The following is a 25,579-nucleotide window of genomic DNA, read 5'->3' on the forward strand; positions in this document are numbered from 1 at the left end:
GAAAAATTTTCCACTCTTGAAATAAGTAGTATCAAGTAGTATAAAATCAATATCAGCTCTAGTACCATCTCTCCATCAATACCATCTCTAGTATCAAGTTTTATAAAAATCTGTCAATTTCCTAAATTTTCAATATTTTTGGTCTTTATATTAGATCTGACATTTTCAGTTTTCGAAATCCGACTTAAGATTTGTATTTAGCTGGCCGTAAAACTCTCTGTTCAAATTTTATAAAACTTCCTTACTTTAAAAAATTTTTTTAATTCTTCGTTGCCATATTAGATCCGCCATTTTGAATTTTCGAAATGCGACTTCAGATTCGTTATTAGCAACCCGAAAAAGTCCCTGATACCAAGTATTATAAAAATTCGTTAATTTCTAAAAATTTTCAAAATGTTTTGGTGGCCATATTAGATCCGCCATTTTGTATTTTCGAAAGAGAACTTTAGACTCGTATACAGTAACCCGAAAAACCCCTTGATACCAAGTTTTATAAAAATCAGTTAATTTCTTAAATTTTTTAAATTTTTGGCGGCCATATTGGATCCGTCATTTTAGTTTAGACTCATGTGACAGTGCACAGATAAACAGAGTACTCGAAAGTGTTAATTGGAAGAGAAAAACGTCGAATAAATAATCACTACACTTGAATAATTATCGTTTTTATTATTTTTTTCGGTTTTCTGAAATTTTAAGTATGATCCAATTGAATTTGATAATTTTGCCACGCGCCATTGGAAAGCTTACATTTTTCTGTAAATTTTAAGATTTTTTCAAAAATTTTTAGATGAAATAGAAAATGGGCAGCATGGGTGTAAAGTTGAGAAAGAATGCCCCATATATATATATATATATATAAAAGCAGATTACTTTTGATCAATTTTTTGTAAGAAAATAAGAAAAACATCTTTAGCACTTCTAGGCCATTGTCTTTTTTTAATTAGCGCATCGTCAGCTTCAATCCAAATGTTAGACATTTCTTCTCTACATATACTTGTGTAATGACCTTTTTCGATAGATGGTCCATGATAAAGTATAGCACTCATTACTTTGTACAATTGCCCAACAATTATTACTTTAGTTGTTGGGACAGCACGCAAAGTAAACTTATCTGTTTTTACTGATTTACCGTCTTGAAATGGTATTAAATGAATAACAATGATATCTCTGCTTAATGTAAATTCACTTTTAATTAATATTTCATTTTTGGTACAATTTTTGCATGATTCGTTGTTCAATTGACACCAATGGGAAAATGTTAAGTTTAATAACTCATTAAGATCATAACTTTGTTTTTTGCATTTATTTATTGGAATTGAAATAAAAATATTATTATTAACAATAGTTTTTGTATAATTACAACTTTTGCATTGTTTAATGGTAGTAACTTGATGTTCTATTAAACTTTTTATACTATCGTATTTTGTACATAGAGCTGTAAAGAATTCACATGCATCTCGTTTAACACTTTTGGAAAAATACTCTCCTAAAGATTGCCGTATAACGTATGTATTCAAGTTGTGCACTTTATTTTCATAATGACACATTAATACATTTAAATCGTTTAGTTTATCATAATCGGCTATTTGTTTCCTAATAGAATTTAAATGTAACAAACATTGTAATACTGCATTTGCATAACATAAAACTTCATCTACATTTTGGAAACCATACATGTTCCAAGTGATATTTTTTCGCATTTTCTCATGTGACTCTTGAATAGAATTAACTACTTTTGGCACTGCCCATAAAACATCTTTTATTCTACGATATCGCTCTTTTGCAAGAGAAATAGTTTTTGTTTTTGCATTGTTTAATCGTTTTAATCGATTATATTCAATAATAGCTTCTTCACTAGCTGTTATAGATGAAGGATCAAAATTAATCAAATGTAACCCATCTAAAGATGTTAGTCGTGACAAAGCAACGTAAATTTGACCATGACTAAATACAGAATTACCTATATCCATAAAAGCATTCTGCAAACTCAATCCTTGGCTTTTATGAATAATAATTCCATAACTCAGAGACAATGGAAATTGATCTCTAATAACATACACTCTATCCATTACCTCAAATTTAACACTTACTCTTTGAATTAAATATTCCGAACCTGATGGTAAAAGAAGTTTAATGCTTTCTACGCGATCGGTAGATATATCTTGTACAATCGAAATCACTTGAGCAATCGTGCCATTTACAAGACCTAAAATAGCATCTATGTTACGTCTTATCATAACTTTTGCTCCAATTTTTATAGTAATACGTTTCGAAAGCCCAGCTGTTTTAGAGTTGTCCTCATCATTATTTTCCAATACCTTTAACACTTTCTTTTTTACATATGGACTACACTTGACCGTATCTTCAGCAACTAATACTATTTCTTTCGAAGGAATACGACTTAACATTGCAGCGTTTAAAACATCACACATGTGACAAGTAGGCAGCAAACAAACAGTATCTGATATCATATTATTAATAAAATTACACAATTTGTTTAATCTAGACTCGAAGGAATCTCCCTCAAAAGATATCTTTCTCTTTTGTAGAATGTCAGAATCGGATTTTGTTAGTAAACCAATACGAACTCTCGATAACAATTCACAGTAAGATCCATCTCCTTTCTGACGCATATTAATTGTTAATTCATCATAATTAAATAATGTTGTCCACAAATTTGCAACTCCTAAGCAACCGAAATATTTATCTATCTTTTCCTTTGAGAAGTTTGCAAAGATAAAATCTTCACGTACAGGAGGTAATTGAAGTAAATCTCCAAGCAGAAGAATATGCTTTTTTCCAAACCAACCATTGTCGCAATCGCTTGTGTCAAATATTTCACACAATCGAAGATGTATGTACATAAAAGTCAAATTAGATATCATTGATACTTCATCAATTATAAAAAGAATAACATCCTTTAGCTCCGTTTGCAGAATTGGTAATACATGGTCAGACAATTTTCTATATTTAGGAGTATGACCATGTTCAACAGGTAATTGAAGCAATCTATGAACTGTCAAGCCGTCTATATTAAACGCTGCTATACCAGTAGGTGCTGATACAGCAGTATCTTTTTCGAGATTTTGTTTGATCCAACATGTAACAGTTTTGATTAAAAAGCTTTTTCCAGTACCACCTTCTCCGCTAACATACAGTCGCAATATTGAATTATCTGACTGTATAGTGGTAATGATTCTGTCAAATACTCTTTTCTGATCCATGTTTAATTGTCCTATCATTTCAGAGACATCAATTTCTTGAATATTATTCTTATCACCGAGATCTTTAAAGTCTTGCATCGCTTCACCCGCTTCTATATTTTCAACACCTATCGGATTATCAGGATCATCCTGTGATTCACGTTTTTGTGCTTTATCTAAACATTCTTGAACCAACTGTTTAGCAGCTTCAAATGCTTCTTGCAATTCTTCTAGCTTTTCGTGATATTTTAATGCTTCCGTTAAATGTAGTTTTACTTTGTGAAATGATTCTGCATAAGTATCACATTCATTTTTAAGATCTTTTAATTTGTTCCACGGTAGAAACATAAGTAATAATGAAAAGAAATAATTTTCCGGTTGTATCTTAATATTATATTTATAATGATTGATAAGATATCCTCGCTGTCGTCGTATAAGATAGTAACCATTGCCCATTTTATAAAATTCACCTTTGTTATTTCGTGGTTTGGCTTTTCTGATATCATACCATTTTGCGAACTCGTAAAGAGACATAAATTCCAGTTCTTCTGGTCTCTGTGGATAGTGATCATCTATCAACGATTCATGAAATAAATCTGTCGATTGACTAGCAAGTGCCTCAATCTCTTTACGAGTTTTTAATTTTCGTGATCTAATTCGATTAACATCTAACCATCTAATAGTTGTATCTGAATCGGTTCCATATAAAGCGATACCCAGTAATGTATCAGCAGCTTCAAGAGCTCCACATTCTCTGTTACTCGTAAATCGCAAAGCAATATTCCAAAGACGGCTGGCCAATGATTTATTTGTATTATTTTTAGCATCAAGAATAATATCAGACAACTCACATTTTGCCGCTTTATTCATATATTTGGTAATGTACCAGGTAAGCAATGTCGATTTTTCGCCAATAAATTGTATATCCATATTTCCTTCCCAAGCAGTTAAAAGGACAGGATTATAATCATTTATATTAATTTCTTCTTCTGTTCGAGGAATATTGTAAAGCCTACTTTTATGTTTCAATTGTTTTCTACCTGCTATTGCAGTTTTGACCTCAATTATTTTTAAAGACTCAGTAACAGAACGAGGAAATCCAAAACGACATACTCGAACAACTTTACGTCCTACTTTTTTAGAACGGAGACAATAGTCGTTATGTTTGTGTCGTTGATGTGTATTAACACGCCTGTGCAATAGTGGTGAGATATTTTTATTTGGAATTTTACAGCTAACATGTTGTAAAATAAATTTGGAAACTTTTTCCTTACTAGATTCACCAATAATTGGGGCATCTTTAATCCAAATTAATAAATGAAAATGTTGTATTCCTCTACCTTGATATTCTCGTCGCCAGAAATAATGCATTACCTCTCCAATTGGATTATCTTCCAAACAAATAAAATCAAGCATTGCCCAAAACATGTTATCGAGAAATCTCGATGTTGACACAGGATCTTTAGCGATAAGTGCACTGGTGCTTAACGATGTATCACACCATCCATTTACTTCACGAATGTATTCACCTAATTCTTCCCACAACCATTCACCAGGACTTAATGTTAGAAACCATGTTGCGGGTCCATAATGGTGTGTCATACAATTTAAATCACTTCTCGGTCTACGCCAAAATTGTTCCGTATTCCTTAGCGACGCAAATATTGTGCTCAAATCAGATTCTAATAAATCTTTGGACATTGCCTCTAAATATTCCTTAGCCGTATAACGAGCTCGTTGATTAGTAGTATACATTTTATGATAAATTCCACGTTTTAACTGACGTATATTGGTACCGTTTAACAAATAAAATAGATATTGTTGATTTAATCTATACTGCGGATGTTTGGACATTAAGCGACATTTAATGAATTCATGGTCATGAAGCTTGATCTCCCTATCTGCATGCTCTCCATTAATACCGTAAGGATATAAATCAGGAAAACATAACAAATCCAAACATTTTTCACGATTATCCATAGGTATATCCTGAATTTTTAACATTTGATATAAAGCCGTTGCAGTTTTATTTTCCCTTTTTTCATATAATGGATATATAGAATATTGCTCATAGTTATCATTATCATTAATAATCTGAGTTAGTAATGCCTCATGTCGACTCAATGCCTTATCTTCAACGTTTTCCATTTCCTGCATTTTGGATTTTGAATTACTTAATAATTCATGTTCCTCATCAAATATATCTTGTTCAACATTTTCATCCTCTTGCATTTGGAATTCCATATTATTCAATTGCAAAACTAAATCATCGTGTGAATTCGGTATCATTATTTCAGAATATAAAGGATTGTTGTTCTTTAACCACATCAATGCATCAATTACTTTTGTAACATTTACCATCTCTTCCCAGATAACTTTAGATTTTGTGGGAATACCTCTAACTGAGATATATAATTCATGATTAATATTTATCGCATCAGTTTCAGAACATAATTTGTTTAATGTCTCTTGTATTGGAAGTGGTAAATGAAAGGTTCTACCTTTAACTTTTTGTATCATTTGTCTTCCAGGTAATTTTTTATTCATAACAGTTCCCATTTTAACAACAGTTTGAAACGCTTTAGCTCTCTGTATAAGAATCTTTTCGAATGTGTTAAGAGATGATATCACATCCGGCACATGATTTGTACAAAGATTATTCAAGATGCAATATGCAGGCATCGAACCTTCACGAAATTTTCCTTTACAATAAATACATATGTACTGCGAATTAATTTGTTGCTTTTTTACATGTTCCATTAAATCTTTCCAAATTGGAGTATCCATTTTTATTCTAAGACTTGTGATCTCAGAAACGTTTCTTCTATAACAAAGTCTTTCACATGATACACAAGCATGACGCGGTGTATCCATTAAGCGTTTTTTCAATATCTTAAATGCATTCTTATATTTAGAAAATATATCATCCTCATTTGCAATTGCATCGCTTTGCTTACGTTTGTACATATCTGTTATTTCTTGTGCTGCAGTCACAATTTCATTTAATACATCTAAATCACAATTTAATGCTTTATCTAACTTAAACATTTGTCCACAAACACTTGTGAGTTGATAAATCAAACGTTTAATATTTCTTACTTTTGGAAAGTGAGGCGATAGCAATACAACTGGTAGAAGCATCGCTTTACAAAGAGTTAAATCGATGTAACAACTTTGCGCGTGACCCAATTTTAAATCTGAAGTTTTTACTGTACATTTATACATATTTTCTACCAATGTAGGTATATTTTTTAAAGCACATGTATCAACAGTTTCAAGAAATTTTTGATAACGTTTAATCAAAGCTGGATTGTCAATTTTACATAAAGTGGGACAACACGACCATGACTTTTTCGCTCGTGCTGTTGCCAAAGGTAACACATTTATAACTTGACCTTCCATATTCATTGCTAAAGATTCTTGTAAAGTTGCTTTACATAGAATCTGCAAAATAATTTTCGGATGAAGCTGTATGTCTAGATACTCCACACAAAACATTCAATTGTTCATCAATTGTATGACATTCAGCAACAAGAGTCAAACATACTTCTGCTTTCTTTTTAAGTCTATATAATATTTTATTCATGTCGTCAATATAATTATTTCTAACATTATTACACCAACGTACTATTTTCTCAGCTTCTAATTGTTTTTCGATATTACATTCAATATTTAATTTTTTCGAAATATTTTTAATAAATGGTATCAAAGAACTGAAAGTTCTCCGACTAGTTTTAATCGACAAGCGGCTCGACCCGGCTGGACAAGAATCCAGCTAGTCTTTTTAGCAATAATTTGTAACGGTCGGAGCACTGAGTTCTCTCGTTCAAAATGTCCGTTAGCCTTATTAATTTAAACCACGTGCTCCGATTGGCTACCGACAGCAATAATAATGTAAACGCGGTGTATGAATAAATCACTTTTACCAGAAAGAAGAATGGCCTTTATTACTTTGCCTTAATACATTTTACACTGCATATCGCTCGACTCGACTAGATCTATTCTCACGACAATTATCGACGACTCTAAACGCGACTGACTCTATCGCCGGTTCTTTACAGAGTGCTTTACCGGATTTCTCTTCGGGTAATCCTGCTCCTGGGGAAGATTCCGGATCGTTCTCGATCCTTCGGCGGATCCGGTGGCGCGCGCATAGATCGATCCGTTAACTCACGATCTATCGAGAGTCGATATCTTGCGACCCTGTGTATCGCCTAGTGCATATTTGCGCCTCCTATCGGTCGACCGTAGCTATAACTTACAGAACCATTTTTTAATTTTATAGAATTTTTGCACCAAACATTTCTATATTTTTTAGTGATGTTATTAGTAACATTGCAATTTTTTATGTTATGCTTATATTTCAATGTTTCATTCTTTTTTTCTCTTTCTTCTTTTTTTTTCTTATAATATTGTTTGTTATAATTCCATTTACGTTCTAATATTTTTTGTCTACTTTCTTCTTTTTGCATCAATTTAGAATAACGTATGCGCTCTTGCGTGCATCGCATTGCAAAATTTTTATCATATTGTTGCCGCTTTTTAGCGCAATTATAATCTAAATTTTCTTTATATCTGCGCTTCTTTTTAGCACGATTATCTTCTACATTTTCTTCATATCTGCGCTTCTTTTTAGCGCGATTATCTTCTAATTTTTCCTTATATTTCTGTATCTTTTTAGCACGATTATATTCTAAATTTTGTTTATATCGATGTCGTTCGTAATGCGCATGATTTTTTAAGTAATCACATATATCTTGATTTTCCTTTTTGCAACTTTCTTTGTTATCAACAAAATTGTTAGTCAATGTAATATTATCATCTATATTTATTATCTCTTGGTTATCCTTGTTATTAATTTGATCAACAAAATTGTTCTTTAATGTATTTGATTTTTGTTCTATTTTATTTTGTCCTATTGTACGTGGAGGAGCTACTTTCTTTGATTTTATTATTGTTAACGGAGATACTTTTTGAATAACTCCATATATTAAATCTTGAGGAAAATGCTCTATTATATTAGATTCCAAAATTTTTACTAAATGTGAACACATTAAGCTATGATCATACTTTACTGTATCAGGCATGATATTAAATAGTAATAAAATTGCAAAAGCTATTGAAAAAACACCACAATCATTACCGTTTGGTTGTTGCTGCACAGTAGGAAATCGGACAGGCCATTGATCAAAAGAATAAGTCGGAAATAATCGTCTTAAAAATTGTTCATGATTTTTATGCAACTTCTTTTTATTCAATGAATCATAAATAAATAAGTTTTGTGCATCATAATAACTGCATACCCAATGTCCATCTAATGCGCCAGGACCTGACGAACTATATAATATCTGTATATGTTCATTATTGTCAGGTATAGGTTGTATTTCATCAAGACATTGTAATAGCAATGTTTCGACAGGTCTATAATTAGAATATCTTTCTAAAAGATGATTAAAATGTTTTATATGCAAATCTGTTAGCCATTCACCTTGAACAATAATATTTTTTTGTTTGGATGACAAAACTATTTTTGTCTCAGTTTTTATAATCATTTGATCTCGATATCTTTCATTTTGCATATCATTTTCTAAGTACACCTGTATACGTCCTTCATTCTCTTTATAATCTTTTTTATCAACTTGATCAATACGATTATTATTAATTAATGTTAGATCTGCAATTTTGTCTAAATCTGTTATGTTTTTTGCATTTTTAACAAATCATTATTTAATTTCTTTAATTTACAAGGATTTATACTCTTCCAATTGATTTAATTTCTTTTCATTTGTCTTAGTTTGATGTATCATACGCTTACGAGTTGTTTCAGCTTCTTTTGCTTTTACTAATGCCAATGAAAGTACTTTTTGAACACCATATTTTGGATCTTGAGGAAAATGTTCGATTACATTAGATTCAAAAATTTTTATCAAATGTGAATGCATTAAGCTATGATCATACTTAACTTTTTCTGGTTTAATATTGAATAGTAACGAAATTGCAAAAGCTATAGCGAAAACACCGCAATCATTACTATTCGGTTGACATTGCACAGTTGGAAATTTGATAGGTCGTTTTTCAAAAGGATAAGTTGGAAATAATCGTCTTAAAAATTGTTCATAATCTCTGTGCAACTTTTTATTATTAAACGAATCATAAATAAATTTTTTTTGTCATAATAGCTACATATTCAATGTCCATCTAATGCGTTTAGACCTGACGAACTAAATAATATTTGTATATGTTTTTTATGTTCTGATGTACATTATATTGTATCAAGAGAATACAATTTTTGTGTTTGCACAGGTCTATAATCTGAACAAGTTCTTAAAAGATGTGCAAAATGCTCCATATGTATATCATTTAACCATTCGCCTTGAGCAATAATACGTTTCTGATCAAATGACAGCGCTATTTGTTTTTCCATTTTTATAGGTATTTTTGCCTTATAATAAAATATTATATTATTATTTGCAAGAGCACAGCAATTGTTTTTTACAGGTGCACAGCAACCCTTCTTTTTATATCAAGTGTTTAAAGACGCACAGCTGTCACTCTTGAAAGTGCACAGTAACCCTTCTTTTTATATTAAGTGTTTAAAGACGCACTGCAGTCTTTCTTGAAGGTGCACAGCAACCCTTCTTTTTATATTAAGTGTTTAAAGACGCACTGCAGTCTCTTAAAAATGCACAGCAACCCTTCTTTTTATAAGTGCACAGCAACTCTTATATATCTTTCTTGAAGGTGCACAGCAACCCTTCTTTTTATAAGTGCACAGCAACTCTTATATATAAAAAGAAATATACCTACTTAAACCTAAACTTCTCTTCTGGAACGTTCTGATCTGGAAATCTAAAAATCTACAAAATAAACATAATAATGGTTACACAATCTTTTATTTCAATTTTCAACGTTACAGTAATAATATGAAAAAGAATTAATAAATTGAACTATTTTCTATTTTTTAAATTTTAAGTACCTTAATAATAATTAAAAGTTCTATTTCTTTTTCCTTTTGTTCGTCCTCTTCTCCTGTGTCTGGCTCTCTCTCAATCTTTCTCCCTCGCTTTTTTTCTATTTCTTTCTCTTTCTTCAATAATCAGTATCTGTAATAAAAATTAATTTAAGCCACAAATAGTAAAATGATCATATATTGTTGTATTTAATACAATAAATTTTTAAATCTTAAAAAAGGCAGGAAATTAGGTAACACGTTTCAGCACTTCATATTAGGCCTGTAACGGTGCAGCCCGCAAGCTGCATCGTTACGGCTACGGACCGTCCATCGTCCGTAGCCCACCAAGGGCGCATCGAGTGCCGATAAACTTCTTATCAAAACAACGGCGGTCAATCGCCGAAAACCCCCACACCCGACCGTTCCGAAAATTCCGTTTTGTGGGGGACTCGCCGCCGAAACCGCCGATGCTTGCCGATTCGAAGCCATTCGGCTGCCAGCCGGGTATAAAAGAGGCCCGGCTGTACGTCTTCTCACCAGATCCTGTTCGCTGCTAGCCAGCGAACAATCCTGCTGCGAGCGTTCTCGTAGTCCGACCGAGCATACTCGGATTCTATGTCTTATTCCAGGTACACGAGCGTTCTCGATACCGTTTCTATCTCCGATACGAGCGTTCTCGTATACCCGTCGAGCGTACTCGGCTCCTCCGGGCATCGATCTTCGTATACAGGGCATTCCCTTATACTTAGTCGAGTCGCCGCTCTAAATCTGCCTTTGTACGAGTGTTCTCGTACGTCCGCCGACCAGATTCGGCCCACGGACTAAGGAATAGAGGGACGGTGCACAAGCTGTACCGGGGGAGCACGTTTGCGGCGGGGGGGGCCGCCATATTCGTTTAGTAATCACCACACATAGAACTCACTATTTGCGTATATGTGAGAAATGAAAGTCAGATCCTGCGCACAATAAACAAAATAGGAAATAGAAATAGAAATAATTATTAAATATTAGAAATAAGAAATTGGAATTATTTATTTTAAAAATAAAAAGAATAGAAAAAATTAATGCATAAATTAAGAAATAAGAATTGGAACTAATTAATATATTTTATTCTCTTGTTAGATGTAAAATAATTTCTCTTTTTAATATTAAATGTTTATTGCTATTTCTAATATTTTGTCTACTGCATGCAGAGCCTCAGAGTAATAAAAGTTAAAGTATTTTATAAAATTTATAATACAACAATAATAAAATCGCCTAATCTCTTTATGCTTGTCACTCGTTGTGTCTAGTGGCACCACTACACGAGTGTAACCATGTCACAGACACAGAATCTCTGTGTGAGAATCGCTACATCAATATGGCGGAAAGCAGTCCCCCCCGCACGCTTGAGTTACCATCCCCTCTCGCCTAAACTAGGACTTTAGACTTATGGCTGGTTTATGCTTCGGTCTTAATCTTAATCTTAGTCTTAATCTTAACTTAATCTTAAGGACTCGTTTATGCTTCCCTGGAAATTCGGACTACGCATGTGCAAATGTAACAAAACCTAACCTAACCTAACCACAAATTGTAATAGATCCCGGTGCTGCAAATTATAGTGAATGTTAAAATGAATCGTCAGCGGCAAAAAACTTTAATGTTTGGAATGGCACTTTTGTTATCAAGTGCCTATGCAGCATGTGTATTATTAAGAAATTAAAAAAAAAATAAAAGAAAACCACGGAGATACGCTGTTCGGCCACTGAATCGAAAAAGACACGAAACTGGTCATTTCTTTTCTTTAATGAAAGATATGCTGAATATTGAATACGATCAGGAACAATTTTTTAAATATACACGGATCGAAAACCATTATTTCGCGCGGTTTCGTGCTGCGTCGGACGTCAGACTTACCTCATTGGCCCGGCCTTAGGACATTAGGGACTAAAGTTAAAAGATGGGATCTTTCCAAGATTAAGATTAAGACTAAGATTAAGACTAGGGAAGTATAAACGCCCTTATGGCATTCTACGTTATCAACTCTTAAGATTAAGATTAAGACCGAAGCATAAACCGGCCATTAGTCCCTCTATTCCTTAGTCCGTGATTCGGCCCAGTGTTGCGATATGGGACCGGTTGTATGCGCATGTGCGGCAATACGGCGTCAGTACAGTGTCTCATACAAGTTAAACAAGGCACCGTTACCCCGCTACATTAAAAATATTTCTAAATTTTTTGAAATTGATTGAAATTTTCTACTTCTTGGTTTTTTAGCTGCTGGCTTCGTAGATTCCATGCTTGTAAATAAATAAATCTTACCTTATTTGTAGTCACCTAACCTTCTCATGTCAAAACGTCCCGCCATACGGTCAACACACAACATATAACGGCACTGGATCTCCATCATCGCACATGCGCAGAGCCGCACATGCGCATATAACCGGTCCCATATCGCAACACTGATTCGGCCTCAAAGCCTCTAGTGCGAGCGTCCCGTACTCCCGTCGAGCGTACTACGTCAAACTACGTCGACCAATCCGCGCCGTCGAGCGACCCGTCACGATCTACGATCGAACGGACTCGCGGTACCGTCACGAACGCACTCACCGACGAGCGTTGCGTTGTACCAACCGTTGCGACACGATCGCCCGCGCTTGCGCTCTCTTTGATCGCACCGAGACGCCTCACGTCGAACTTTAATAATTCGTTCACCGTTGCTTTAAATAATTATTTTACCGTTTGCCTTCATATTTATTTTGCCGTCGCTCTTTTATTTATTTCACGCCGCTTTACATAACTATTTCGCCGTTCACGTAAATAATTGTTTCACCGTTGCCGATACTTCGAATTTATTTCACGTTGCTTTTGTACTTATCTCACGCCGCTTCAATAACTATTTCACTGTTGCTTATTAATTATTTCACCGTCGCTTATACCAATCTCACCGATACTTTTACGATTATTTCACGCCGCTTTAAAGAATTATTTCACCGTTGCTGAATAATTATTTCACCGTTGTTATCATACCGATCGCACCGATACTTTCTATTTATCTCACGCTACTTATATGTTCTTTCGAATTCGCTTCGCACACGCTTCGCATGTACACACGAACATTGAAGCAGATTATTTGAAGCAAGTCATTTCAACATCTTACTTAATAAACGTTGTTTCTTTATGGCTCCTGCACACAGGACGCGGCAACGCTTGCCGCGCGGCAAGAAGCGACGCGGTAGCCAATCAAATGTTTGCTTTTCCAAAAATAATAGATATATAACTTCCGTCGCGCGGAAAATGTTGAACTCGATCCAACTTTTGCCGCGCGGTATAGTTATGAATCTTTCACATATCATCAATCGTGATAGTTCAATGATTATCATCCAGTGAAGATTTATGAGATTGAAGAATAAAAATGGAAGACGAAATAGATACTATTGATATTGTAAGTAAATAAAAATAATCTATATATTAATACTTTTATCATAGTTATAATATGATACTATTTGAATCAAGTAATTAATTTTATAATTGATGTAATTAATAAGGTTATGTAAAATAATAGGTTAATTATTATATTTATTGTAAAGATAGTTATATTATTTATATATATTATTTTTATGTACAGTGGTGCAGGGATTGCAATAATATAATAGATATTACAGAGGAACATAACTGTTCCATTTCTGACAATAATTATGATATTGCTGCAAGCAGCAAAAATGATTATATCGAAAGATTAATTGCTGCAGTGTTTGAAAGAGAACCTTTATGGAAATCAACTCTTCCTTATAAACTTAGAGGTCCATCACTTATAAAAACATTGTGGGCTGATATAGATAATTGTTTAGGTAAGAATGTATGATTACACAAACATACACTAATATATACAAATCTAGATATATTTTTTTAATATAAATTATATATTATATTAAGGGCAATATGTATATATCTGCAGGAACAACTCCTGGTACAAGTCAGATTAAGTGGAAAAATCTAAGGGACCGATTTGCAAAAGAGCATGCCTTAGAATGCACTTATATCCCAAGTGGTAGTGCAGCTGTAAAAAAGAAGAGTAGTTGGCGATTTTATGCAAGTTTACGTTTTCTAGCACCAACAATAAATTATAGAAGGTATGTATTGTGCGATTTTGCTTAACTGCAATTTACATAAATGTGTACAATGCATATACATATGTATCAGTGTATTGAAGTCAATACTATAATATATAATAAATTATTAGAACATTTTATTTCAACACTTATATTATTTATAATGATAGTAATTATAATATGATATCATCTATATAAAAAAATAATGTTAGGAAATAATGTTAATGTTAATGTTTCTAATTTTAATTTAATTAGAAATTATATATTTCAGGACAATTAGTAATATTGAAAATATAGAACCAACTTTATCTTTACCTTCAGCAAAAAAAGAAAGAGAACAATCCATTTCTTTACCTATTCCCGGAACAAGCTGCAGTACAAAAAAAGAAAACAATGTTTTGTACCAATCACCATTACAGAAAAAGAGTTTATTAAAAAGAGTTTATTAATACAACCGAAGAAAAATTATTGTAAGCAATTATACAATGACTGTTTAAATGTTTCTTAATTCTTTTTGCTTTATATTTTATTTCACATTTTATATTTACTTTTTTCATATAGCTCCCCCACCTTTACATACACCAAATTCAGATAATTCTAGTACAACAGACGAAGTAGAGTCATCGTGCAGCAGAAAACGCATCAGTATGTATATAAATTATTAATTTATTTATTTTACGTAAGTTGTAAAACATTCTAAAACATTGTCTAAAACATTAACGTACAGTGTATTTTCATTTGCTTTTATTTTCAAAACATTTGTTAGTATATAAAAAATATTTTCTTTATTACATGTAATACAGAAAAATGTTTTACTTTTTTTATTTTTACAGAAAAAGCAAAGATAGAAGAAAAAAGTGATACAAGTTCTCACTTTGAAGAAGCTATTTTGAAGGAATTATCACGGATGGGACCAGCAAATGAACGTCATACAAAACCTGATGAAATCGAATCTTTTGTTACATATCTTGAAGCATGTCTTCGAAGAATGAGTGCAGAAGTCTCCAATCGTATTACAAAAAAAATATTAAAACTCTTTGCAGAAGAAGATATCTAAAAAATTTGATTTTAGTATTCTATATCTTGTTATTTTATGTGTTTTTTTACTTTTTTTTTCAGTATCTAAGTGTACTGTACATGTGATTGCTAAATGTTATTAAATGACAGTTATGTTGTGCAATGTTATATAAAACTAGTTACAGAAAAAGATATTTAAAATATGTGATTTCAGTATTCAATATTCTATTATTCTGTTGCTACAATTATTTTCTAATGTTCTATATCTAATTATTTTATATGCTTATTATTTTTTAGTTTTTCTGTCAGTACCTTTATGTACATTTGATTGCTAAATGTTACTAAATGACAGTTATGTTGTACAATGTTACACATTTTACATACACGTTATATTAATATCTAAATGTAATCTAAATATAATACTTAATATTTTAGAGGTAGTGTAGATTGCAAATTAATCTTTAAAAAACACAAACATATATATGTACAATGTTTATTTTACAATAAATACAAACTTACAATGTATATAATAATGATTTCTTTAAATAATATCTTCTTGCCAAGACACTTTACCTTCGTTTATGAAGTAGTCCGTAAAAATGTTTCTTACTTCACCAGCCTCTCTAGTATAGTTGTTGCTACCAAAACTTCTATTGCTACAATTATCTATATTTATATGTCTTTGTCTCCATTCTCCTTCAATTATTCGGCCATCTGCTGATAAGTTATCAGCATAATTTTTTCCGCAGTAATAAGAGGTATTCATTAATAAATTATGTAAGCAAACTGTTGCTTTGATTATTGCATCACTTGTTTGAAGACTAGTATTTAAAGGCCTTTGATAAATACGCCATCGACTAACTAATATGCCAAATGCATTCTCCACAACCCGTCGAGCTCTACTCAATCTGTAGTTAAATATTCGTTGTTGTTTTGTTAAATTTTTTGATGGATATGGTCGCATAGTAAATGAATTCAATTGGAATGCCTCGTCAGCTACAATAACATATGGAACGTTATGTCTTGTACTAATAGCGGAGGGAGCAGGCAAGTGCATATTATTATTATAAAATAGTTGTCCCATTATGGAATTTTTAAAAATTCCTCCATAACTATGTCTTCCTTGAACACCAATGTCCACAATTAAAAATTTGTATGTGGCACTTACAAGTGCCAATAAAACTATACTGTGAAACCCCTTATAATTATAAAAGGTGCTTCCTGCTTTTTCGGGACACTGAAAATAATTTAATATTTATTAGTTATGTGATAAATATTTCACCCCTTATTTTATCTATTTTAATATAATCTTACAATTATAGATACATGCTTTCCATCCAAAGCACCAATGCAGTTTGGAAAATTCCATCTGTTTTCAAACTCATAAGCTATTTCTTGCCAACCATTTGATGTTGGCGTAAATAATTCTTCCGTATTAAGACAATTCCATATAGCTTCGCAAGTCTCTTTTATTATAAATGTTGTAGTACTTCTTCCAATTCTATAACTAAGTGAAATACTATGGAGTCCATCTCCACTTGCCAAATAACTAAACATAACAATAAATTTCTTACTTATTTTAAGAACATTAATATCTATTGCTTAATATAAATGTGACAGATAATAATATAAAATAAAATTAACTTGTTATTAATCTACATACCGTATAGTCATAGATAATCTCGCAGCAGCTGGTATAGGTTTCCTCCAATTTGTTTCCATTTTTGTTATTATAGGACCAACTTTTGATAACAAATATTCAAACATACTAGGTGTCATTCTCATGTAATTAAAATATGTTTCGTCATCTTGCAAAATCATTTCACTAACCAAATTGTGCCAATCCCCTTGCTGTTGCTTTAGTTCAAGTATCGGGTGTACCCAATATTTTCGTTTATTTTTCACATCTTTTATTTTCCTTCGATTTCTTATATATAATAAAGATAAAAGTAATATTCGATGTCTTGCTTCCATAGTTCGTACGTTTATTATGTGAGGTTATAATAAAATGACCAAATACAATTTGCGCATGCGCATGTAAATTTTCACGCGTACTGTGTGAATGCTGGAAAAATTTATTTTCCTTACCGCGTCGCTTCTTGCCGCGCGGCAAGCGTTGCCGCGTCCTGTGTGCAGGAGCCATTACTTTGTTATAAACGAGCATTTGTTTTATTTGACATACCCCCAACCGACCGAACCTGGGTTTCGGCGAGCTACTCCGCGTCCACCAAAGCTCACACGGTTTCAGGCCATCTTTAATGTACAGTTTAGTTGTTCAATTCAGTCATGATGTTGCTTCACATATATATTGCTTCACATATTAGACCATATCGTCACTATCATGATCATATTTAATATGTAAAGCAATATTATGACTGAATTGAACAACTAAACTGTATACTGAAGATGACCTAATATGAAGAACCGAAACATATGTTAACCAAGAATAATAAACTTAAATTACAAATAAACAACTAAAACATACCTTAGGTAATATACTGATGCAGTTTTTTTTCTTCTTTTTTCTATAAAAACGCCGCAAAAATCCACTCCTTCACCGTAAATACAAAATAATACGACATTTTATATCAACTGTCAGTCGACAGTCATAGTCACATTTATAAATGACTTACAAACTGTGTTACGCTTCCAAAGGATTCAATTGGTGTTTTCCGTAAACCAATCTCGTTTATAATGGCAGTTGACAAATCGCAATGCAGCATTTCCATTTTTTACTATGACGGTGATGCAAATCTTAGGCCGCTAGCACAATCGGTGCTCTTAATGGTGGAAATCGCAGTGAAAATTACAAAAGTGAACAAACTTACTAGTTATTGACCAATAAGATCATGAATATTTTAGTAAATTTGTTCACTTTTGTAATTTTTACTTTATTTCATGCTACACAATCGACCCCCTGAATACATCAATTATCTTTTTCAAACTTCCGAGCAGCGGCGAGAAACATGATCATGACCCCCACCACCAATGGCGCTAGTGGACACGACCCCTACCTCCAATGGCGCTAGCGACCTAAAACCATGGACATAGGAATATAGGGACGGAGCGTAAACTTGGTTGATAGACGAGGGGAGTAAAGCTAAAATGCGGGGGGGTCCGCCATGATACTGTGCCTGAATCTGATTGGTTATCGTTATACGTATGCTGTTGTTATTATACACTAGGTAATGCATTTCGTCTAAGTCGAGTTATCAAACATGTTCTGTCAAAGAATTTCTCTTCAAAGTGGACAGAGCAAATACGAGCTGTACTTGGGATAGATGATGAACTTACTTCCAAAATATCTAATCACAATGTACGAGTTTTAGGATCTTTGGGAAAACTAAGAAAAAAAAACAACATTTTTAACAACTCTCTCTTATACTCTTAAAATAAAATATATAATATTACTTTAAACATATAATATTAACTTTAATATGAATAAATAATTTCAATACCTGTGAAATGTTATTTTTACATTATTTCCGCTATTACTTTGTTTCCAATTTTGATAGTCGAATCTATTTTTACAAGACTGTACAAAACATTGCACCATTTTTTATATTCACAAAATATATTTAAAATAACAATTTTAATTAATGTTTTTTCTTGATATAACTTTAAATGCTCATTATATCTGCTCAAATTGCATAATATTTTTGCGTCGAATAATGACCAACTGCACTTGCGTCAAATAGTAGCCAATCAAAAATGTGCACAGTTTACCTCGTCCCCTTCCTTCAGTGGTTTTCCCCTCGCGACGTTACACTCCGTCCCTATATTCCTATGTCCATGCCTAAAGCCGAGAGCACAAGCTTTTACATAATGCGTAATGCATAAGCATAAGGAAATTGATTGGTCTATATATAAGCATAAGCAAATGCATAAGGAAATGGACCAATCAATTTCCTTATGCTTATGCGTTATGCTTTATGCAAAAGTCTGTGCTCCGGCCATAAAACTTGCATTTTGTCACTACTAACAATGATAAACGCCATAAGAGGGCGTGGCTAACAACAATTAAGTGAAACCAAAACGCCATAAGAGGGCATGGCTAACATTAAGTGAAACGTGAAACCAATATGTCGCCGCAGCAAGTGAAGCGAAGAGTACGCAGAAAAAAAAAGTAAGTACAAGAAAAAAATTATTTAGTATAATAATTATTTAGTATAATATGAAAAATATTTTAATTTTTACAGAAATAAGCGAAAAAAAGAAAAACACTCCCAATGCAGCGACTTCTGCTGAAAATGCAGAAATCGCTGCATTGAAAGAATAATTGAGGCAGTTAAAGGAAAAATATGGCGATAGCCAAGGGCAATTAGAACCAATGCCATCCCTGCCACCGGGGTCACCGCCGCCGTCATCATCGAAACCACCGTTGTTATCGGGGCCACCGCCGCCATCGGGGCCACCGCCGTCATCGGGGCCACCGCCGTCATCGGGGCCACCGCCGCAAAAGTATTTACAGTTACCAACACTATTGCAGCAGCCGCCGCCGCCGCCGCCGCCGCTGCCACCAGCATCAGCATCACCTTCACCAGTGGTAGATACATCGTATCTACCACCATATATCGTAAAAGGTAATTAACAAAAAATTATATAAAAATATCCGTTTAAAAAAATATAACTAATTTTAATATTCTTTTCAGAGATCAAGAATTGGCAGCGGCAGCAGCAGCAACAATGGCAGTGGCAGCAAATGGGAGTGGGACAAAATTACATGCCAGTTCTACGTAAGTTTTATTTTTTATTTTTTACCTCTGAAAACTAAAGAATTATATTTTTATATTTGTTTTTTGTTGTTACAGCACCACGGTGGAGTAGAACAGGAGGAGGAAATCGCGGTCACCGAGGAGGTCGCAGTGGAAATCGCGGTGGAAATCGCGGTGGAGGTGGACACCGGCCGGTCCACTTCCATTTTTAAAACTATATACTACTGTCTCTGTTGTTGGTTTCGAATATCTCTGGTACTTTACAATACGAAATTAATGATATACCACCATTACATTTTTTTTTATTATTAGTATCTACAAATTAGAAACGCGATTGGGTCGATTTCGAGAACAGTAGGATCCATTGGTTTCCGAAATTAGAGAGAGAGAAATGTGTTATATCGGTAATATTAAGGTATATCGATTAAAATGAAATTCAAAGTTTGCGTACGATACTGAAATGAAAATTCATGTCAATATTGAAAGATCATTTTTGAATTAATTTTAATGAAATCTTGTTGAAAGTATGCTCACAAATGTGATGATCTCTGCTTTGAGGCGGTCACAGTGCTTTTACCTTCGTTGCACAAAGAAAACCAACAATAGGGCAAATTAAATTGAGCACTATATTTTTGACAAGTTACAATAATACCAATACAAAACGTTACACGCTCTGTCTCGTGCAAATAATTCTTCCCTGCGTTGAAATTAGATAGAGTTTGCGATAGCAATTTATTTGTGCACTAATTGACGACTGTCGATTACTTTATTTGCGCGAAGGAACGGAATGGCGGAATTTTATAACACCAAGAAAGAATCATTAGCACGTCACAGACGAGAAACATACACATAATCACTAGAATATTATATAATAATAAATTGCGTATTAGCTGTTACGAAAAAACCTATTCATTTTATTTGTAGCGAGAGATGCGTGTTCTTGTTCGCAAAAATACTTGCTCAATGTCCGCGAGAACTCGTGGACATTTTTTTTTATTCTCAGCAAGAACCAACACCATTATCGATAAGAATGTAATTTGCTGTGACTCGCATTATCATAATTATTGTATTATTTATAATTTTTAAAATATTTATGTTACTATTCCTTTGATCGAAATTGGCTAGCTTATATAGATCGGTTTTCCGTTAACCATTTGCACAGAATGGTCGCTTACTTACATCGCTTAACGCTATAATTATGATATATTACGATATTATTAGGTGTACAAATTAGTTCGGTCCGTTTTTTTGTGTTCAAAAATGCATTTATTTCAAAACAAAATGAATGAACAGATTAATTAAAGTATTGTCCATCGCTGGCTACTACTTTTTCCCATCTCTCAACCAATTTTCGAATTCCATCTCGAAAAAATGACTCGTCTTTGAAGGCGATCCAAGTTTGGAGCCAATTTTCGATTTCTGCGAAAGAAGTGAACCGGTGACCTGCCAAATCGTGCTGCATCTTTCGGAACAGCCAGTAATTAGAAGGAGCAATGTCCAGAGAATACAGCGGGTGCGGTAAAACATCCCATTTGAGCGTTTCCAAATATTTTTTTACGACTTTTGTGACATGAGGCCGAGCGTTGTCATAAAGAAGAATAACTTTATCATGTCTTTGCTCGTATTCCGGCCGTTTTTCTCGCAATTCACGGATCAAACGAACCAATTGAAGCCGATACCGATCGCCCGTAATGGAATCGCCAGGTTTCAGCAGCTCATAGTAAACAACACCCTTTTGGTCCCACCAGATACAGAGCATGATCTTCGAACCATGAATGTTCGGCTTTGGTGTTGATGTTGAGGTCGATGGCAACGATTGACCGGGCTTAGCGTAGTATTTTTTCCTCTTGGGGTTGTAGAATATTCACTTTTTATCTCCAGTCACAATCCGAAAAAACCTTTTCTTTGTTGCCTTTAAATTAGCAGCTCGCAAGTGAAAAATCGCCTTTCAACGTCTCTCGGTTTGAGTTTATAAGGCACCCAATTTCCTTGTTTTTGTATCATTCCCATGGCTCTCAATCGTACAGAAACGGCTTGTTGAGTTACTCCCAATGATCCTGCAAGCTCCTCTTGCGTTTGACTCTGATCTTCTTCGAGTAATGCCTCTAATTCTTTGTCTTCGAATTTTTTTGGCTGTCCAAAGCGAGGCTTGTCTTCAACGCTGAAATCTCCATCCTTGAAACGTCGAAACCATTCCCTACATAATTTATCAGTTGCAGCAGTGTCACCATAAACTTCGACAAGCATTCGATGGGCTTCAGCTGCACTTTTCTTCCAATTAAAGCAGAAAATTAAAACCTCCCGCAAATGCTACTTGGTTAGCACAAAATTCGACATTTCGAACACAGTAAAAATCAAGGTTTTTGTATGAAACTCAAAGCGATATAAACTGAATATTATTAGCAGATGTCTAACCTCTCTGAAACCGCCAAAATCAGCTGTCACTATGAACCATTCACAACAGTTAGAGTTATCTTTTGGAAAACGGACCGAACTAATTTGTACACCATATAATATTCTCTTAATCATTCGTTGATTTATCAGACTGCAGTTATGATCGATACAAACTTGTGTGATTTAAGTTCAAGCATCTTCGTGAAAAATACAAAATGACAAATGGCTGTATGACTGTGGTTTTAGCATTTACACTTCATCATTTGATATTGGCCCTGCATATTTCCCTTAGAATCATAATACCTTTTTACCATGATAATAGCGAATAAATAATTGTAAAACATTTCTACGTTACATTATAGAACTCGATTTTGAGCATCGGTGATTTCTCTCGCAGATGCTCTCCAGCATATGACATTTGTATGACATATCGCGTAAGAATTTCAGTATCTGTCTTGTAATTTTGAAATGTAAACTAATACTTAGAAAAATAATTATTTGCACTTTACTTACCTTTAAACATTAGACAAAAATATATCAAAAAATTAGAACGTGTTTTAGCAATTTAAAAGAATGATGAAGTCTGAGTAATGAAAACTTGCGAGCAAACCACGCAACAGTCATTTGCGTACTATTTTCTATAAAAATAACATTGAAACACGAGTCACGAGTTCGTATATATTCTTAAAAGCGAATGTAATTGGCCGTGTAATCCGTATGATTTTACATTGTAGTTTGTAGTAAAAAATAAAATTTTTTATGAACATATTAATCAATAAAAAAATTACATTATTACATATTAATAAAAAAACTAAAATTAATTCAATATTACCATATAATTTGTACATCAATATATAATCACTAGTAACACTACGGTGCTCAATCTTTCAGTCTCGGAGGAAGACCTAAAAAATTACATTATTACATATTTAATAAAAAAACTAAAATTAATTCAATATTACCATAATTTGTATAATCAATATATAATACATTTAATGCCTGCGTTCAGCAAAAGGAACAACAAATTTTGCAGTATATCATATGTCACTTTACTGCATATTTATCAGCATGATATACCACACTGCAAATTTGTTGTTTCTTTCTGCTGAACGCATTCATTAAATTATATGTTTATATATCTTATTTTATAATATTTTTAATAACGTTTTATTATAAAATGTCAGGATACAAACATTACATACCTGCACCAATGTGCCAGAGAGAAGACTGATAGCGTTTTTCACTGGTCGCACTGGTGCGCACTGGGTGCGCACTAGATGAGGGCAACGTATTTCACTGGGCGTTTCGGTGCGCACGGAGACGGAGCGCGCTGTTTCAGTGAGAAGTTAGGTTTGTTTTTTATTCCTGCACTGGCTGCACTAGTTCAAAAAGTGTACACTGAAGCGTTCTTTATTGCAGAACTGGTGTTACCGACGCTGTTCGTTATTGCAGTGTAGCAGAACTTAGTGCAAGAGTTTACGGAACTGGCTGCTCTAGAGGTTTGTTTTTTATTCCTACACTGAACTGAACTAGAACTAAACTAAAACTAGGGAGTTTAAGCAAGGATTGAGAGTGCAGACTGAAAAAGTGCAAGAATAAAAAACACTGCAGTGCAAAAATAATGTGTGACAATATAATAAATAAAATAGTAGTATTGGAATTAATAGAATCTTCTGACGAAGATGATCATTAACGATACAGATTATTATTTAACGATACAGATTTATATATTTAAATTTTAAACATTATATTTTAAACATTATACATTAAAATAAAAGTTAAGTCTTGTTGTTAAGTTTTTTATTTACAAAAATTCTTACTTACAATTTCATACTACAATTTAATTATCTATTTATGGCGCCTATTTCTTAGGCTGCTGTTCTTGCACTGCTTGCACTGGCTCTAGACCTAGTGCAATCAGTTCAGTGAACTATTACACTAAGTTCCGCTACACTGTCATAACGAACAGCGTCAGTAATACCAGTTCTGCAATAAAGAACGCTTCAGTGTACACTTTTTGAACTAGTGCAGCCAGTTCAGGAATAAAAAACAAACCTTAGGTCTGGAGCTAGTGCAAGCAGTACAGGACAGTAGTGCAACCGGGAATTTGAAAATAAACGTGGAAAAGGTTAAATTGTTAAGTATATAAAAATTAGAGCTATTAATTCAAACAACGGATGTAATAATTGTAATTCATTATGTTCTAAAAAGTTATTTAATAAATAAATAGGTTATGTTGTACGTATATTACAATATTATTAATAATACTAAGTCTGAATATAATAATATTTTTTACCATCATTATCTTCAATTAATGGCGCTTGTAATAGTGGAATTGCTATTAATAAATCATTTTCATCAGATGAATCTAACATTTCCATAGGTACCACGTAATGCGCCATAATGCTTTTGCACTGTAGCGTTCTTTATTCCTACTTGTACTCTCAGTCCTCGCTCGCACTACTCGGTTCAGTTCACTGCACTAGTTCAACTCAGTGCAGGAATAAAAAACAAACCTATAGAATGCCGAGTTTTTGCACGTTAGTGCATAAATTCAACATGAGCTCTAAGAGACGGTGTCGGTTGAGTGCAAGATGGCAGCGCGCGATATTTTTAATGCTCTTCAATTGCTAGATTTGCTATCTTCTTCATCATCTAGTAGTGATGAAGATGAAATAAAAAAAAAATCCACAAAAAATTCCAAAAATCGAAAATTTTATTAATGTTGTATATAATCTTACGGATAAGGACGTAAGTCGTGATTATATATTTATTATTTATTAATAATTTAATTGTTGCTGTACAGGTATTGTTTATTGTACTGTATTGGTATTGTATTATGTGAAAAAATATATACATGTGTTGTATATAAGTGCTACAAATAATTATATATTATTGTTACAGTTCAAAAGTCATTTTCGTGTTGCAAGAGCAACAGCTTATAAAATAATTGATATTTACGCAATTTCACAATTCTATTCGTCTGATAGAACTCACGGAGGTAATAAATCTACCTCTGCTGAATTGGACATATTATCATTTTTGACACATTATCAATTTATTGAATAAGTCTATTTCACTTGATTGAAGTTTTAATGACAGCATGTCATTATTGACTTTAAAGCAAATGTTTAATTTCTCTGATTGTTCCATCATTTTTCGTAAATCCAGAAATATTGCACTTTTTGGCACTAGACACATGTAGTT

The 25,579-nt window shown here is 33.2% G+C and overlaps 3 protein-coding genes, 1 long non-coding RNA gene and 1 pseudogene across 9 annotated transcripts; 2 read left to right on the plus strand and 3 right to left on the minus strand.

Moving 5' to 3' along the window:
- Nucleotides 1-645: 645 nt before the first annotated feature.
- LOC136998195 (uncharacterized) lies at nt 646-6,910 on the minus strand. Its single transcript, XM_067350638.1, has one exon. The coding sequence runs from the start codon at nt 6,699-6,701 to the stop codon at nt 867-869; it is 5,835 nt and encodes a 1,944-aa protein (XP_067206739.1). The 5' UTR covers nt 6,702-6,910; the 3' UTR covers nt 646-866.
- Nucleotides 6,911-13,549: 6,639 nt separating this feature from the next.
- Nucleotides 13,550-15,279, plus strand: LOC136997833 (uncharacterized; annotated as a pseudogene).
- A 463-nt stretch (nt 15,280-15,742) lies between these two features.
- On the minus strand, nt 15,743-18,221 carry LOC105667593 (uncharacterized). 6 transcript variants are annotated; one of them, XM_067350643.1, is made up of 4 exons: nt 17,749-18,217; nt 16,927-17,328; nt 16,578-16,812; nt 15,743-16,500 (listed from the first exon to the last, which is right to left on the minus strand). In XM_067350643.1, exons 2-4 carry the CDS (start codon nt 17,235-17,237, stop codon nt 15,805-15,807), a joined length of 1,242 nt encoding a protein of 413 aa, XP_067206744.1. In that variant the 5' UTR covers nt 17,238-17,328; nt 17,749-18,217; the 3' UTR covers nt 15,743-15,804. The 6 variants fall into 6 exon arrangements, with proteins under 6 accessions (XP_067206744.1, XP_067206743.1, XP_067206746.1 ...); XM_067350642.1 differs by having other exon boundaries at nt 16,927-17,389; XM_067350645.1 differs by lacking the exon at nt 17,749-18,217 and having other exon boundaries at nt 16,578-16,770; nt 16,927-17,005; nt 17,094-17,231.
- A 1,010-nt stretch (nt 18,222-19,231) lies between these two features.
- Nucleotides 19,232-21,281, plus strand: LOC105667404 (uncharacterized). The gene is made up of 4 exons (XM_012359192.2): nt 19,232-19,389; nt 19,463-19,846; nt 19,916-19,999; nt 20,075-21,281. The coding sequence occupies exons 2-4, from the start codon at nt 19,594-19,596 to the stop codon at nt 20,188-20,190; spliced, it is 453 nt and encodes a 150-aa protein (XP_012214615.1). The 5' UTR covers nt 19,232-19,389; nt 19,463-19,593; the 3' UTR covers nt 20,191-21,281.
- LOC136998196 (uncharacterized) lies at nt 20,619-23,844 on the minus strand. Its single transcript, XR_010888832.1, has 2 exons — nt 23,575-23,844; nt 20,619-23,277 (listed from the first exon to the last, which is right to left on the minus strand). It is a non-coding gene; the product is annotated as an uncharacterized lncRNA (long non-coding RNA).
- Between the last annotated feature and the right edge of the window lie 1,735 nt (nt 23,845-25,579).

This window comes from Linepithema humile, chromosome 2, assembly GCF_040581485.1.
Source record: "Linepithema humile isolate Giens D197 chromosome 2, Lhum_UNIL_v1.0, whole genome shotgun sequence".
Taxonomy (NCBI): Eukaryota; Metazoa; Arthropoda; class Insecta; order Hymenoptera; family Formicidae; genus Linepithema; species Linepithema humile.